This window comes from Cherax quadricarinatus, chromosome 54, assembly GCF_038502225.1.
Source record: "Cherax quadricarinatus isolate ZL_2023a chromosome 54, ASM3850222v1, whole genome shotgun sequence".
Taxonomy (NCBI): Eukaryota; Metazoa; Arthropoda; class Malacostraca; order Decapoda; family Parastacidae; genus Cherax; species Cherax quadricarinatus.
In genome coordinates, this window is record NC_091345.1 from 11984496 (window position 1) to 11998723 (window position 14228).

Consider the following 14228-nt stretch of genomic DNA (forward strand, 5'->3'; position numbering starts at 1 on the left):
ACACACACATACATGTACATACAATCGACTCCTGCAACCACATATGAGTACACATACACACTAGTACAAATATACTGTTGTGCTCCTGGGTGCTCGCATATGTGTATATGTGAGGGACGGGAGGCTCAAGACGGGAGGCTCAAGCAAACACGCCTGTAAAACTTTTTTTTTTATGGAAACTTTAATGAATACACAAGACTTAACACTCGTATAATACATCATTCAGGCATATTACAGTTATATACATACACACACACACACACACACACACACACACACACACACACACACACACACACACACATATATATATATATGTATAAATTATATATAATATATATATATATAATGTATATATGTATATATACATATATATATATATATATATATATATATATAATTATATATATATATATATATATGTGTATATGTATATATGTAAGTATGTATGTATGTATGTATATGTATGTATATATATTTATATATATATATATATATATATATATATTTTGTATATATATATATATATATATATATATATATATATATATATATATATACATATACATTATATATATATATATATATATATATATATATATATATATATATATATATATATATATATACATATATGTCGTGCCGAATAGGCAGAACTTGCCATCTTGGCTTAAATAGCAACGCTCATCTTGCCATATAGGACAAGCGAAAATTTGTGTATGCAATAATTTCGCCAAAATCATTCTGAACCTAACGAAAAAAATATATTTCACTGTGTTTGTTTAGTATTAAATTATTGCAAATAAATCTAAAATATATATAGTTGGGTTAGGCTAAAATAAATTGTTCTTCTTATAATAAGGTTAGATAAGTTTTCTAAGATTCTTTTGGTGCAAAATAAATTTTTTTTACATTAACATTAATGAAAAAATATATCTTTAAACGTATAAGAGAAAATTTTAGAAACGACTTAATTTTAAATGAGTAAATGAGTTCTTGCTAATTGACCAGTTTTACATATTCGGCACGACATATATATATATATATATATATATATATATATATATATATATATATATATATATATATATATATATATATATATATATATATATATATATATATATATATATATATATATATTTTTTTTTTTTTTTTTTTTTTCTTTCTTTCAACATACCAGCCGTATCCCACCGAGGCGGGGTGGCCCAAAAGAAAAAACTAAAGTTTCTCTTTTTAAATTTAGTAATATATACAGGAGAAGGGGTTACTGGCCCCTTGCTCCCGACATTTTAGTCGCCTCTTACAACACGCATGACTTACGGAGGAAGAATTCTGTTCCACTTCCCCATGGAGGATATATATATATATATATATATATATATATATATATATATATATATATATATATATATATATATATATATATATATATATATATATATAAAGTGCTTTGATCTCTGATTATACAATATCACTTTTGCACTGCTTTACATTAAATGTAACACTGCTCAACTGCACACTTATATTTTAAACTATACATTTAAGGGCCACTGTTACAACACTTCGATATATTATTATCACTCTACTTGTCACAGTATGCTCGATATCAATGCCACAACATCTGACTACTGTCACAGCATCTCAGTTATATTACACCTTACGTCACAAGCCTCTTTTCTCTTATCACTGACCCGCTACTTCACCGCGGCCAGTCATGACTTTTGGTTTCTACCTCTCTGCTGACTTATTGACTGCTTCCTGACTGGTGACTACCTCCTGGCTAGCTCTCTCCTACAGCCTACATAAGCACTAAATGCAATGACTCCTTGGAGACACATTCTTCCTGGAAGTTCAGCCACTGATCTGATGCAAAATGGGTGGCGACAGGCAATCATAAGTCCATGGCTTACCAACCCACTGCTGACTCATCAACAAGCAACCACCTCTGGCCTCATGCACCACAGTATCCAACACCTGCATAACAATATTCTATGTCAAGTGTAAACAGTTCTATAAATCCCTGACAATAAACATAAATTAAAGTTTTTTAATACTACTTATCTTCCTTAACACCCTAACTTTTTATAACCACTTAAATCAATACAATACTCTTGACCTTCCACTCTCTCACTACTAGTTCTGATCATTTGCCAAAGCCTAAATCCCTCTTGTACCTATTAGTTTATGCTAATCCTGACCAAATCTGTTTCCCTCTATGGTAAATGTGATACTTTCTCTGTCTGCCCTCTCATGGATATTGATGTTGAGAGGTGCGTCTCGGGCTATGATATATGCCATCTCCTCGTACAGACCAGTTAAGGACTTGCTATATAATTCAAGGTTTAGTGAAGTGTGCAAGACTTTCACTTGGGCATCAGTAAGAGCTTGAGAGACAAGTTTCAATAGGTGAACAGTATCATTACCAAGAGCAGTGTGGGAAAAAGAGATGGACAAGGGTCTCTGCCAAGGAAAAGCCTTGAAGATCTTCTGCAAAGACTGATCCAACAGAGGTGTGAAGCAAAGAAAAAGTATGCTAAGTTCAACACTTTTGGGCATTGTTATATTGGCAAAACATTTTGCAAAGCTTTCTGCACTCTGTATATCATTCACTGTTAAATTCAATCTTAATTTTGAGTGTTTTTCTTCAAGATACTGTAGCAACTGGACAAACTCACTTAACTCGCCAGTATTACTGTCATGCATAATGATGTCAGAATCTAGGTTTAAAATGATGTGTATATAATCTAGAGTTTCTTGCTGAGTCAAACACTGATACAAATTCAAACAATGATGCAGTGGACATTCAATGCTTGTGTATACTGACAATGTTGCCAGAGAGGCCAAGAGAGAGGGTAAAATATCTGAAAAAGTATCATCATTGCTAAGTGAAACAGAAAGTGATTCAGGTACAAATCCTGTTGTCTCCATCAGATACTTCACAGCTGGCAGGGTCTGAGATATCTGATATCCACTAAGCTGTATCGTGTTATGCTTCTGAAGATAAGGTCGAACCAATCTACATACAACTTCGTTTTCAGCACATTCTCTTACAATGCGTGACCAGTCAACCAGTGGGTCGAACATTATGTTCAAATCAATTCTTTCCACAATATTTGCAATTCTGTTAATGTCACATGGTTCTTTAGAAATCTCAATGGCAATTAAACAGAAGAGTGCTTGCTTTATTTTACTTTCCTGCAAAAAGTTGACATTCATGTCATTCATTGTGTATTCCTCTTCACTGATATTATTAGATGTATCATATATGCTACTATTTACACTATTGTTGACAGTAACACCTCGACTAACCTCACTTGTAATATCAGAATTAAGTACGTCTTGTGATGATGAAAGACATTTGGCATTAATAAATGGTGCCCAGATGCATCTCAATTTTAAGGAGCATCCTCTTAACCTTGGAGCTCTACTTTTTACAGGTGAAGGATTATAATCTCTAGATAAAGAAATCTTTGAAAAGTTTCTACTGCGAAAATTGGCTTGTGGTTCAAGAATTCTAGGGAAAGAACTACCTTGTGGTTCAAAAATTATACGTGGAATTTGCTTTTCATGTGGAACTTGCTCTTCACTTAAGTAATAACCAGAGAGATATTCCTGATAGGCTTTGTGAGGGAACTCCCAAATGAGTTGGCTCCCAAATGCATTTTCACGAGATGTACAGATTAAAAATGAAGACAAAGCATAAATGGGATCTAAGTCAAGACATTTAGCTTCTGAAAGAAGTTTTGTATTCCATCTGTCATCATTAAGAATCTGAGTGTTGTCATGCAGTGCTTCCCACGCCACTTCAGCCAAGCAACGAAGCCACTGTCGGCATGCCTGTTCTATTAACATAACATGTCTCGTTTCCTCTGCTCTTTTATTTAAGTGCTCTACAAGCCGTCTGATACCCAGTTCTACCGATTGCTTAAGAATATGAGTATTTGTGACAGCACCTGTGAATGAGGTTTTGTCCTGTATCCACAAGAGAGTCATCAACATCATGGTCAGTGGCAAATTTAGTAATGAGTATAACTTATGCTCCAATGTCTGCAAGTGACTGAATAACTCTTGAATCATTTCTTCACGCTTACATGTATTTTCCTCCACCACAGACAGTAGTTTAGTAATATATTCTTTTTGTTGTGGTGTGCTGAACCCTTTCACGTACAAAACATCAATGTTTTTGCCATTTTTTGAAAATATCCTCTTGGCTTCATTTGTGTACTCTGGCCTACAAGTTAGCATAACTCTACTAGCTGGAAATTTAGCATTAACTTCTCGTATTATATATTTTGCCTGTATCCCAGCTTCATCTAACCCATCTATGATGAATAAAAGACGACATTCCCTCAGGGTGCAGATAACGTCTTCATGCCTTAGCCCCTTGCAAGTTTCTTTCAGTATCTCTTCCCTTAGGAATTCATTCAAAGAACTGGAAGCCACTGAGTAACACTGAATATAAATCAAAATATCAATACTACTCACAACAGCATTCATGTTACTGCTTCTGGAAGCCCAGCAGTTCAGAATATACTTGCAGATATGACTTTTTCCCATGCCCGCTATACCTTCAAGGATCACCAGTCTTGGAAGAGAACCATTAGGCAATTTATGCTCTAAGATTTCAAGCACAGGTACAACACAGCTGTTCTTAGTCATTATAGTTAATGTAGTGAAAATTTGCTCCAGCCGTGGGCTCTGGGAACTATTGCCAAATTGCCACCAAACGCTGTCTTCTTGCCATAATTCGCGGTAAATTTTCCCAAGCTCACTTTGAGAATTTATAATTATTTTACTGACAAGATCATGTAGAAAATCTTGCAGCTCTTTCTGATAGTTCTGTAGAGAAAGTTTTGTCTTGGATTTTTTAATATCATTTATTGTTTCCTTCATTATCCTAATGTCCTCATTATAATCCTCTCCAGTAATGCAACTTGTTTTTTTCAATGCTTTTTCTAGAAGCAACTCCAGTTTCTCTGATCGAGTTTGAAATCCCTCACATGTTAAAACCACAGCTTCATGTGCCAAGAAATTTCTCTCTCCTTTAACAGAGAACAGAATATGCTCGAGTCCCTCTACATCCTGAGGCTCTGGATTACTCCACTTAGCGTCAGAGATGGGTGCTAAACCACACACATGCTGTAAAAGTTTATATGTACAGGTTATATCCAACGTCTCCCAGTCTACATTAGCTTCAAAGGCCTCTCTTTCATGATGAGAAAACACCTTCCTGTACTGAGAATTATTAAAGCCTAAGGTACTTGTGTAGAAATCCTTCACACTCTGTTGCCCACCACCATACAGCCTACGAGAAACCTGTTCGAAGGAGAAACAAATTAGTATTAAAAAACAAATATTTTCTAAATACGTACGTACATACGTACGCGCGCGCGCACATGTATGTATGTATGTGTGTGTGTGTGTGTACTCACCTAATTGTGGTTGCAGGGGTCGAGACTCAACTCCTGTCCCTGGTGTACTCACCTAATTGTGGTTGCAGGGGTCGAGACTCAGCTCCTGGCCCCGCCTCTTCACTGATCGCTACTAGGTCCTCTCCCTCTCTGCTTCCTGAGCTTTGTCATACCTCTTCTTAAAACTATGTATGGTTCCTGCTTCCACTACTTCACTTGCTAGGCTGTTCCACTTCCTGACGACTCTATGACTGAAGAAATACTTCCTAACGTCCCTGTGACTCGTCTGAGTCTTCAGTTTCCAGTTGTGACCCCTTGTTTCTGTGTCCCCTCTCTGGAGCATCCTATCTCTGTCCACCTTGTCTATTCCCCGAAGTATCTTGTATGTCGTTATCATGTCTCCCCTGACCCTTCTGTCCTCCAGTGTTGCCAGTCCAATTTCCCTCAACCTTTCCTCGTACGACATTCCCCTGAGCTCTGGGACTAGCCTTGTTGCAAACCTTTGTACTTTCTCTAACTTCTTGACCAGGTGTGGGTTCCAGACTGGTGCTGCATATTCCAATATGGGCCTAACATACACAGTGTACAGTCTCTTGAACGATTCCTTATTAAGGTATCGGAACGCTATTCTCAGGTTTGCCAGGCGCCCGTATGCTGCAGCAGTTATTTGGTTGATGTGTGCCTCCGGTGACGTGCTCGGTGTTATGGTCACCCCAAGGTCTTTCTCCCTGAGTGAGGTCTGTAGTCTTTGTCCACCTAGCCTATACTCTGTGGTCTTCTTTGCCCCTCCCCAATCTTCATGACTTTGCATTTGGTAGGGTTGAATTCGAGAAGCCAGTTACTGGACCACATGTCCAGCCTGTCCAGGTCTCTTCGCAGTCCTGCCTCATCCTCATCTGATTTAATTCTTCTCATCAGCTTCACATCATATGCGAATAGGGACACTTCAGAGTCTATTCCTTCCATCATGTCGTTCGCATATATAAAAAATAGCACTGGTCCTAGAACTGACCCGTGGGACCCCGCTTGTCACAGGAGCCCACTGTGATACCTCTTCACGTACCATGACTCGTTGTTGCCTCCCTGCCAGGTATTCCCTGATCCACTGCAGTGCCCTCCCTGCTATATGCGCCTGATCCTCCAGCTTCTGCACTAATCTCTTGAGGGGAACTGTATCAAAGGCCTTCCTGCAGTCTAGGAAAATGCAGTCAACCCACCCCTCTCTCTCATGTCTTACTTCTGTTACCTTGTCATAAAACTCCAGAAGGTTTGTGACACAGGATTTGACTTCCATGAACCCATGCTGGTTTTCATTTATAATCTTGTTCTGTTCCAGGTGTTCCACCACTCTCCTCCTGATAATCTTCTCCATGACTTTGCACACAATACATGTCAGAGACACAGGTCCATAGTTTAGTGCCTCATTTCTGTTTCCTTTTTTTAAATATGGGGACTACATTTGCTGTCTTCCATTTCTCAGGTAGTTGCCCAGTTTCAAGGGATGTGTTGAAGATTATGGTTAGGGGCACACACAGCATCTCTGCTCCTTCTCTAAGGACCCACGGGGAGATGTTGTCTGGTCCCATCGCCTTTGAGGTATTAAGGTCACTTATCAGCTTCTGCACCTCCTCCTCGGTTGTTCGTATGTCATCCAACACTTGTTGGTATATTCCCTCTTGATGTTCCCTTCTGTGCTGTCTTCCCAGAGCCCTTCCTGTCTCTACTGTAAAAACTTCCTTAAATCTCCTGTTTAGCTCCTCATATACCTCCTGATCATTTCTTGTGAGTTCTCCACCTCCTGTCCTCAGTCTGATCACCTGGTCTTTGACTGTGTGTGTGTGTGTGTGTACTCAACTAATTCATCTAATTGTGGTTGCAGGGGTCGTGTTGGAACTTATTTGGTCCGAGAAGTCCCAACGGGGAAAAACACCGTTCAAGGGCCCTTACACCCACCCAAAACACAAACACACTCACCCGGGTTGGCGAAGGTGGTTGAAAGGTACTTCTTAATTGATAGATTTACCCTTCAGGGAAGAAGTAGGTAGTTTATACTGTTAGTACACTAATATTAGGATTATTGAGGCAACTGTAGATAGGTAGTAGATAGATAGGTAGTAATAGGCCGAATGTAGGCAAACACTAGGTTATGTTAGCTAGGGAGAACTGGCAGCCCAAGTTTGAACGATGAGGCGCGGGTCTCAAAGACACCAGAGCTTCCTTCTAAGACTAGACACCATCTGAACAACATGTGCCATGATCAGCAGGCGGCGCCCCCACATGTCTTCACATATTAGACCTGGGGAAATCTGGTGGAGGCACCTCGACGTACCGTAGATGTCCTCCTCCGTCAGGCACATACAGTAAGACAAGACCTCCCTTTTTTCTTAGGATCCTGGCCAGTGTCTGGGGAAAATTGAGAGTGAGTTGAGCTGTGGCCTTTGTGCAGCCGGCAGTTCATGACCAGTACGTGCTTTTGTCTCTTGTCAACCTAGAAGCTAGTGTCAGTTTCTGCATAGTTATACTTAGGGATACACACCCCCTTGGATACAGGAACTTCTGAGGTGCAGGCAGGTCACTAATATTGATTGAATATTGCAGGAACTAAGGCTCCGGGTTGCACGTGGTTTCTGAGGGGAAGTCCAAAGGGGCTAAGCTTAGGGAGGTTGAAGACCAGAATAGATTCTACATCACCAAGTTAGTCCTTTAAATATGCATGCAGGCGAGATTTCTTGCAACATCAGTCATTTATGAAAATCTGTCCTATAAGCCACTTGTGAGGCTGAGGTACCGACCTCAGAGCTCGGTGTCAATAGAGCTTGCCAGGGTAGGCGACTCACTTGGAGGCAGTCCAGACAAATTTTCACAGGTCGAATCATAGCTCCAGGCCCCACCTCCTCACTGGTCACTACTGTGTGTGTTATTAACTGGGGCAGTGGGTGCGAGGAGACTCGCCCATATGTCTTGACCTCTGTGTGTGTGTGTGTGTGTGTGTGTACTCACCTAATTGTGATTGCAGGGATCGATTCACAGCTCCTGGCCCCCGCCTCTTCAATGGTTGCTACTAGGCCACTCTCCCTGCTCCATGAGCTTTATCATACATCTTCTTAAAGCTATGCATGGATCCTGCCTTCACTACATCACTTTCCAGACTATTCCACTTCCTGACAACTCTATGGCTAAAAAAATACTCCCTAATATCCCTGTGACTGTCCCATCTCTGGAACATCCTGTTTCTGTCCACCATGTCGACTCCTCTCAGTATTTTATGTGCCATTATCATATTCCCCCTCTTTCTCCTGTCCTCCAGTGCAGTCAGGTCGATTTCTCTGAACCTCTCCTCGTAGGACATGCCCCTTAGCTCCTGGATTAGTCTTGCTGCAAACCTTTGCACTTTCTCTAATTTCCTGACGTGCTTGGCCAGGTGTGGGCTCCAAACTTGTGTTGCATACTCCAATGTGGGCTTGACGTACACGGTGTACAGGGTCCTGAACAATTCCTTACTGAGATGTGAGAATGCTATTCTTAGGTTTGCTAGGCGCCCATATGCCGCAGCAGTTATTTGGTTGATGTGCACCTCAGGAGATGTGCTCGGTATTATACTCACCCAAAGATCCTTTTGGTACTCTGTACTCTGCATTCTTATTTGCCCTTCCTGAATCTTCATGGCTTTGCACTTGGTGGGGTTGAACTCCAGGAGCCAGTTTCTTGACCAGGCCTATAGTCTGTCTGTGGAAAATACTGTATATATTTTCCAGAAATTCAGTATTTATATGTAAATAGATGGCCATACTGTATTTAATATTTATGTCATAGAAAACGGAAAGCCTGCATCTGCGCAGACGAGTCTCGCCATCTTGGTTTTGAATTTTGTACAAACGTTGGTGTAATGGGAAGAATTTTTTGTGCTCTAGAGGTTAAAATTGTGTTGACACCTCTCAAATAGGAGGCGAAATTGGTGGATGTGCATTCCTGCATAACTTGAGATATCAGACGACTGGACAAGACAGCTCCAGGAACCTCAGATAAGCTCTCTAGATTTGTGTGTAATTCTGGCCAGCATTATTTTCATAGATTTAGTTAGAGTGAGGTTTTCTGAGTATGATACACATTAATCTCCAGCCAAATTGGTGAGTGATATTAAGATATATTTTCCTTCTGTTATGTAATTGTGTATATATATAACCATTTATTATTTTTAATATACAGTCCACAAATTTATATATTTACCAGTATTCCTGGTGTATGTATATTTCATTTAATTAATGGGTCCAGAGCAACTTGTGGTTATGACAGTGGTAGTTATCGAAGGGGGACATTTTTTGCGACCTAGGTGTCCCAAATTCCTACTTGTCTATGTAACATTGATAAATAATAATTATCTTTGTTATCATTTACTGTTATGTACATAATTAGTTACATTCAGATAAATGCAATTTTCCACACTGTCAAAATCCCTTTGTAGTCATGCCTGGTCATCCTCCAATTGAATTCTCCTCATTAACTTCACATCGTTTGCAAACAGGGACACTTCTGAGTCTATTCCTTCTATCATGTCATTCACATATACCAGAAACAGAGCATCAGTCCTAAGACTGACCCCTGTGGAACCTCGCTTGTCACAGGTGCCCACTCTGACACCTCGTCACGTACCATGACTCACTGATGTCTTTCTGTCCCATGTGTGCTCACTTATTTGCGACTGCAGGGGTCGGTTCATAGCTCCTGACCCCGCCTCTTCACTGATCGTTACTAGGTCCTCTCTCTCCCTGCTCCATGAACTTTATCATACCTCGTCTTAAAACTATGTAAGGTTCCTGATTCCACTACGTGTGCGTGTGTGTGCACGTGTGCATGCGCACGCGTGCAGGCTTACATACCATACAAACATGAGTAACTGACAGTAAGTAAAAAAGAAAAAAGTAAAATAAATACATTGCAACTTACCTTTGCCATTACAGAAGCTGCAGGTCCTGTTCTCCTTAACATGGCAAAATATTTGAGCACATTTTCATCTTCTGTTGTTAATGGACCACAATTTGTTTGAGAAGGGCAAGTCAACCCATCTTGGGCTGGTACAGACGGTATACAGTTGCTCTCACCAGCTGTGACCGAAGTAAATAAAAGACTTAATGGGGTTTCGTGGCTTTCATCAGCTTTTGTTGCTGGAGGCAGTGAACTGCTTGGAGTCTGATGGCTTCCAGAAGCTTTTGTTGATGCAGGCAGTGAACTGCTTGGAGTTTGACAGCTTCCAGAAGCTTTTGTTGATGCAGGCAGTGAACTGCTTGTAGTTTGATGCCCTTCAGAAGCTTTTGTTGATGCAAGAAATGAACTGCTTGGAGTCTGATGGCTTCCAGAAGCTTTTGTTGATGCAGGCAGTGAACTGCTTGGAGTTTGACAGCTTCCAGAAGCTTTTGTTGATGCAGGTAGTGAACTGTTTGGAAATTGGTGGCTACCAGAAGCTTTTGTTGATGCAGGCAGTGAACTGCTTGGAGTTTGATGGCTTCCAGAAGCTTTTGTTGATACAGGCAGTGAACTGCTTGGAGTTTGATGGCTTCCAGAAGCTTCTATTGGCCCACATGGTGAACTGTTTGTGATTTTCTGGTTCTTGTCAGCTTCAGTTGTAAAATTAAGTGCCATGTTTTCTATCTGAGAAGTCAGTGGTGGTGTATAACTCCCAGAAGGCTTTGTTATCAGCAGTTCTACAGATTTTTCTACTGTACAGGGTAGGTGGGGAACATAAGTAGCAACAGTTGAGTCTACTGTAGGTTCATATAGGTCAACAGATTTGACTGAACACCTTAAATGGCTCTGAATATTCCCCATAGTATTTCATGTGTTATTCTTTACATAGTGGAAGCATTATCATGACATACAGTCATTTTCACACTATACTATCATGGTCAAGGATTAGTCACCTATATGATTCCTCTTGTAAAAGTTTGAACCACTGGAAATGAAGTGATCATTTCCCATGACTGCAAAAATGTTACAACTCATCTCGTATACTATGAGTATCAAGCAGTGACATATTGCTATTTTCAGAAAAAAATCTACACTTTACCTTTAAAAAGTTTCTTCTAAAGTATGTAATCACATGCAAAGATGTCTTTTCATCTGTTGCTCAAGATGTGACTGATCTCGGTTGTGATTCTAATACAGAGAATGCAGCATTTCACTCTTAATGTCATGAATGCAGCATCTCACTCATAATGGTCCATATTTTTATTAGATTCAGGGGCAAGCACTTAACCTGTAAAGGTTATACAACACCTGGGGAATTGGCTGTAATGCAATTTGATCCAAGGAAGGAGGAGGTGGAGGAAAAAGAAAACCTTCAGATTAGTAACTCCTGAGGTTCGTTATGTAGGGTTAATAACATGAAATAATTCAAGACAATAAGCAGTATGGCTTACTTCCACTGGGGTACTTTATAGCACCTTCCACAGAGTTATAATCAATATATAATCAATTTACCACTAAACCCTTCCACAGAATGCCACTTTTAGACATTCACTCTACTACTGGATGAAGACCCAATCTCAAGCACCAAGGTAGGCACTTCCACTTGATGGGTAGCATTGTGATAAGCCACTAATTACCACTGAAGATAGTTTATCAGCATAACTAAAGTTTTATTATGAATTATTTAACTAACACTTCATGTGAATCACTTAATGCATTTAGAGTGTCTGCTCAGCTGCACTCTGGAAGCCTTGGAAAGATTTTGGAGACCTGGTCTCCACACTTGTATTGAAAACACTATCGCACACATACACTTTTCAAGCAGTGAGAGTTTTGTGTATTGTTCCTTGGAAATCTCAGAAAAATTCTTGGTAATTACTTCTCTTAACTCTGTGGCTCAATAAAACCTGAAAGAAATTAGAAGACATTATTTCTGTATACATCCAGAGTGCAGTATTCTGCATTGTATACATATTGAGCATGAGACAGATATAAAGTGATAGAGATAATCATCATTATTATACAGGATTAAAAAAATTACTACATTTGAGTCATTTTCTGCGAGAAAAATGACAGCATGGATAATGAAAACCTTCAAAACTAGGGATGCCAAGCCCATGATGACACTCTTCAGCTTGCTTGTTCTATCTAGGCTGGAATATTGCTGAACATCAAAATGGTATACAATACCGACAGGTTGTTAGGTAAGACACATATGCAACAGTTAGACAACTTTATTCCGAAACGTTTCGCCTACACAGTAGGCTTCATCAGTCGAATACAGAAACTAGGCAGGAACAGTAGAGATGTGAAGACGATGTAATCAGTCCATCACCCTTGTAGTCATAGAATTTGAGGTTGTCAGTCCCTCGGCCTGGAGAAGTTCAGTTCCATAGTCAGGAACTATCTGAAGATCAAGCGACAGTGCGGAGACTTAAATACTGTCGGAAGGAAAGGTGCAGAGTAGTAGTAGTAGTAGTAGTGAGAACGTAGCCACTGAGAGGTCATGTCCCTCTCAGATCCAACACTTCTCACTTGAAAAGCTTGTCCAAGGTGTTTTCTGTACCAAGATGCCATGTGTTGCAGTGTCTGACAAGATGAACATCAAAATGGTATACAATACCGACAGGTTGTTAGGTAAGACACATATGCAACAGTTAGACAACTTTATTCCGAAACGTTTCGCCTACACAGTAGGCTTCTTCAGTCGAATACAGAAAGTAGGCAGAAACAGTAGAGATGTGATGATGATGTAATCAGTCCATCACCCTTGTAGTCGTAGAATTTGAGGTTGTCAGTCCCTCGGCCTGGAGAAGTTCAGTTCCATAGTAAGGAACTATCTGAAGATCAAGCGACAGTGCGGAGACTTAAATACTGTCGGAAGGAGAGGTGCAGAGTAGTAGTAGTAGTAGTAGTAGTGAGAATGTAGCCACTGAGAGGTCATGTCCCTCTCAGATCCAACACTTCTCACTTGAAAAGCTTCTCCAAGGTGTTTTCTGTACCAAGATGCCATGTGTTGCAGTGTCTGACAAGATGAACATCAAAATGGTATACAATACCGACAGGTTGTTAGGTAAGACACATATGCAACAGTTAGACAACTTTATTCTGAAACGTTTTGCCTACACAGTAGGCTTCTTCAGTCGAATACAGAAAGTAGGCAGGAACAGTAGAGATGTGAAGACGATGTAATCAGTCCATCACCCTTGTAGTCCTAGAATTTGAGGTTGTCAGTCCCTCGGCCTGGAGAAGTTCAGTTCCATAGTCAGGAACTATCTGAAGATCAAGCGACAGTGCGGAGACTTAAATACTGTCGGAAGGAGAGGTGCAGAGTAGTAGTAGTAGTAGTAGTAGTAGTAGTAGTGAGAATGTAGCCACTGAGAGGTCATGTCCCTCTCAGATCCAACACTTCTCACTTGAAAAGCTTGTCCAAGGTGTTTTCTGTACCAAGATGCCATGTGTTGCAGTGTCTGACAAGATGAACATCAAAATAGTATACAATACCGACAGGTTGTTAGGTAAGACACATATGCAACAGTTAGACAACTTTATTCCGAAACGTTTCGCCTACACAGTAGGCTTCTTCAGTCGAATACAGAAAGTAGGCAGGAACAGTAGAGATGTGAAGACGATGTAATCAGTCCATCACCCTTGTAGTCGTAGAATTTGAGGTTGCCAGTCCCTCGGCCTGGAGAAGTTCAGTTCCATAGTCAGGAACTATCTGAAGATCAAGCGACAGTGCGGAGACTTAAATACTGTCGGAAGGAGAGGTGCAGAGTAGTAGTAGTAGTAGTGAGAATGTAGCCACTGAGAGGTCATGTCCCTCTCAGATCCAACACATCTCACTTGAAA

At 40.1% G+C, this 14228-nt stretch overlaps 1 protein-coding gene across 4 annotated transcripts in view; it reads right to left on the reverse strand.

Annotated features, from left to right (window-relative positions):
- Positions 1-1158: 1158 nt before the first annotated feature.
- Positions 1159-14228, reverse strand: part of LOC128700306 (uncharacterized) — a 33347-nt gene continuing 20277 nt past the window's right edge. For all 4 annotated transcript variants that reach the window (XM_070096602.1, XM_070096605.1, XM_070096604.1 and 1 more), the window contains 2 exons: positions 10359-12283; positions 1159-5319 (listed from right to left, as the gene is read on the reverse strand). In XM_070096602.1, coding sequence (XP_069952703.1) covers positions 2191-5319; positions 10359-11237 — 4008 coding nt within the window. In that variant the 5' untranslated portion in view covers positions 11238-12283 and the 3' untranslated portion in view covers positions 1159-2190. The remainder of the gene's footprint in view (positions 5320-10358; positions 12284-14228) is intronic.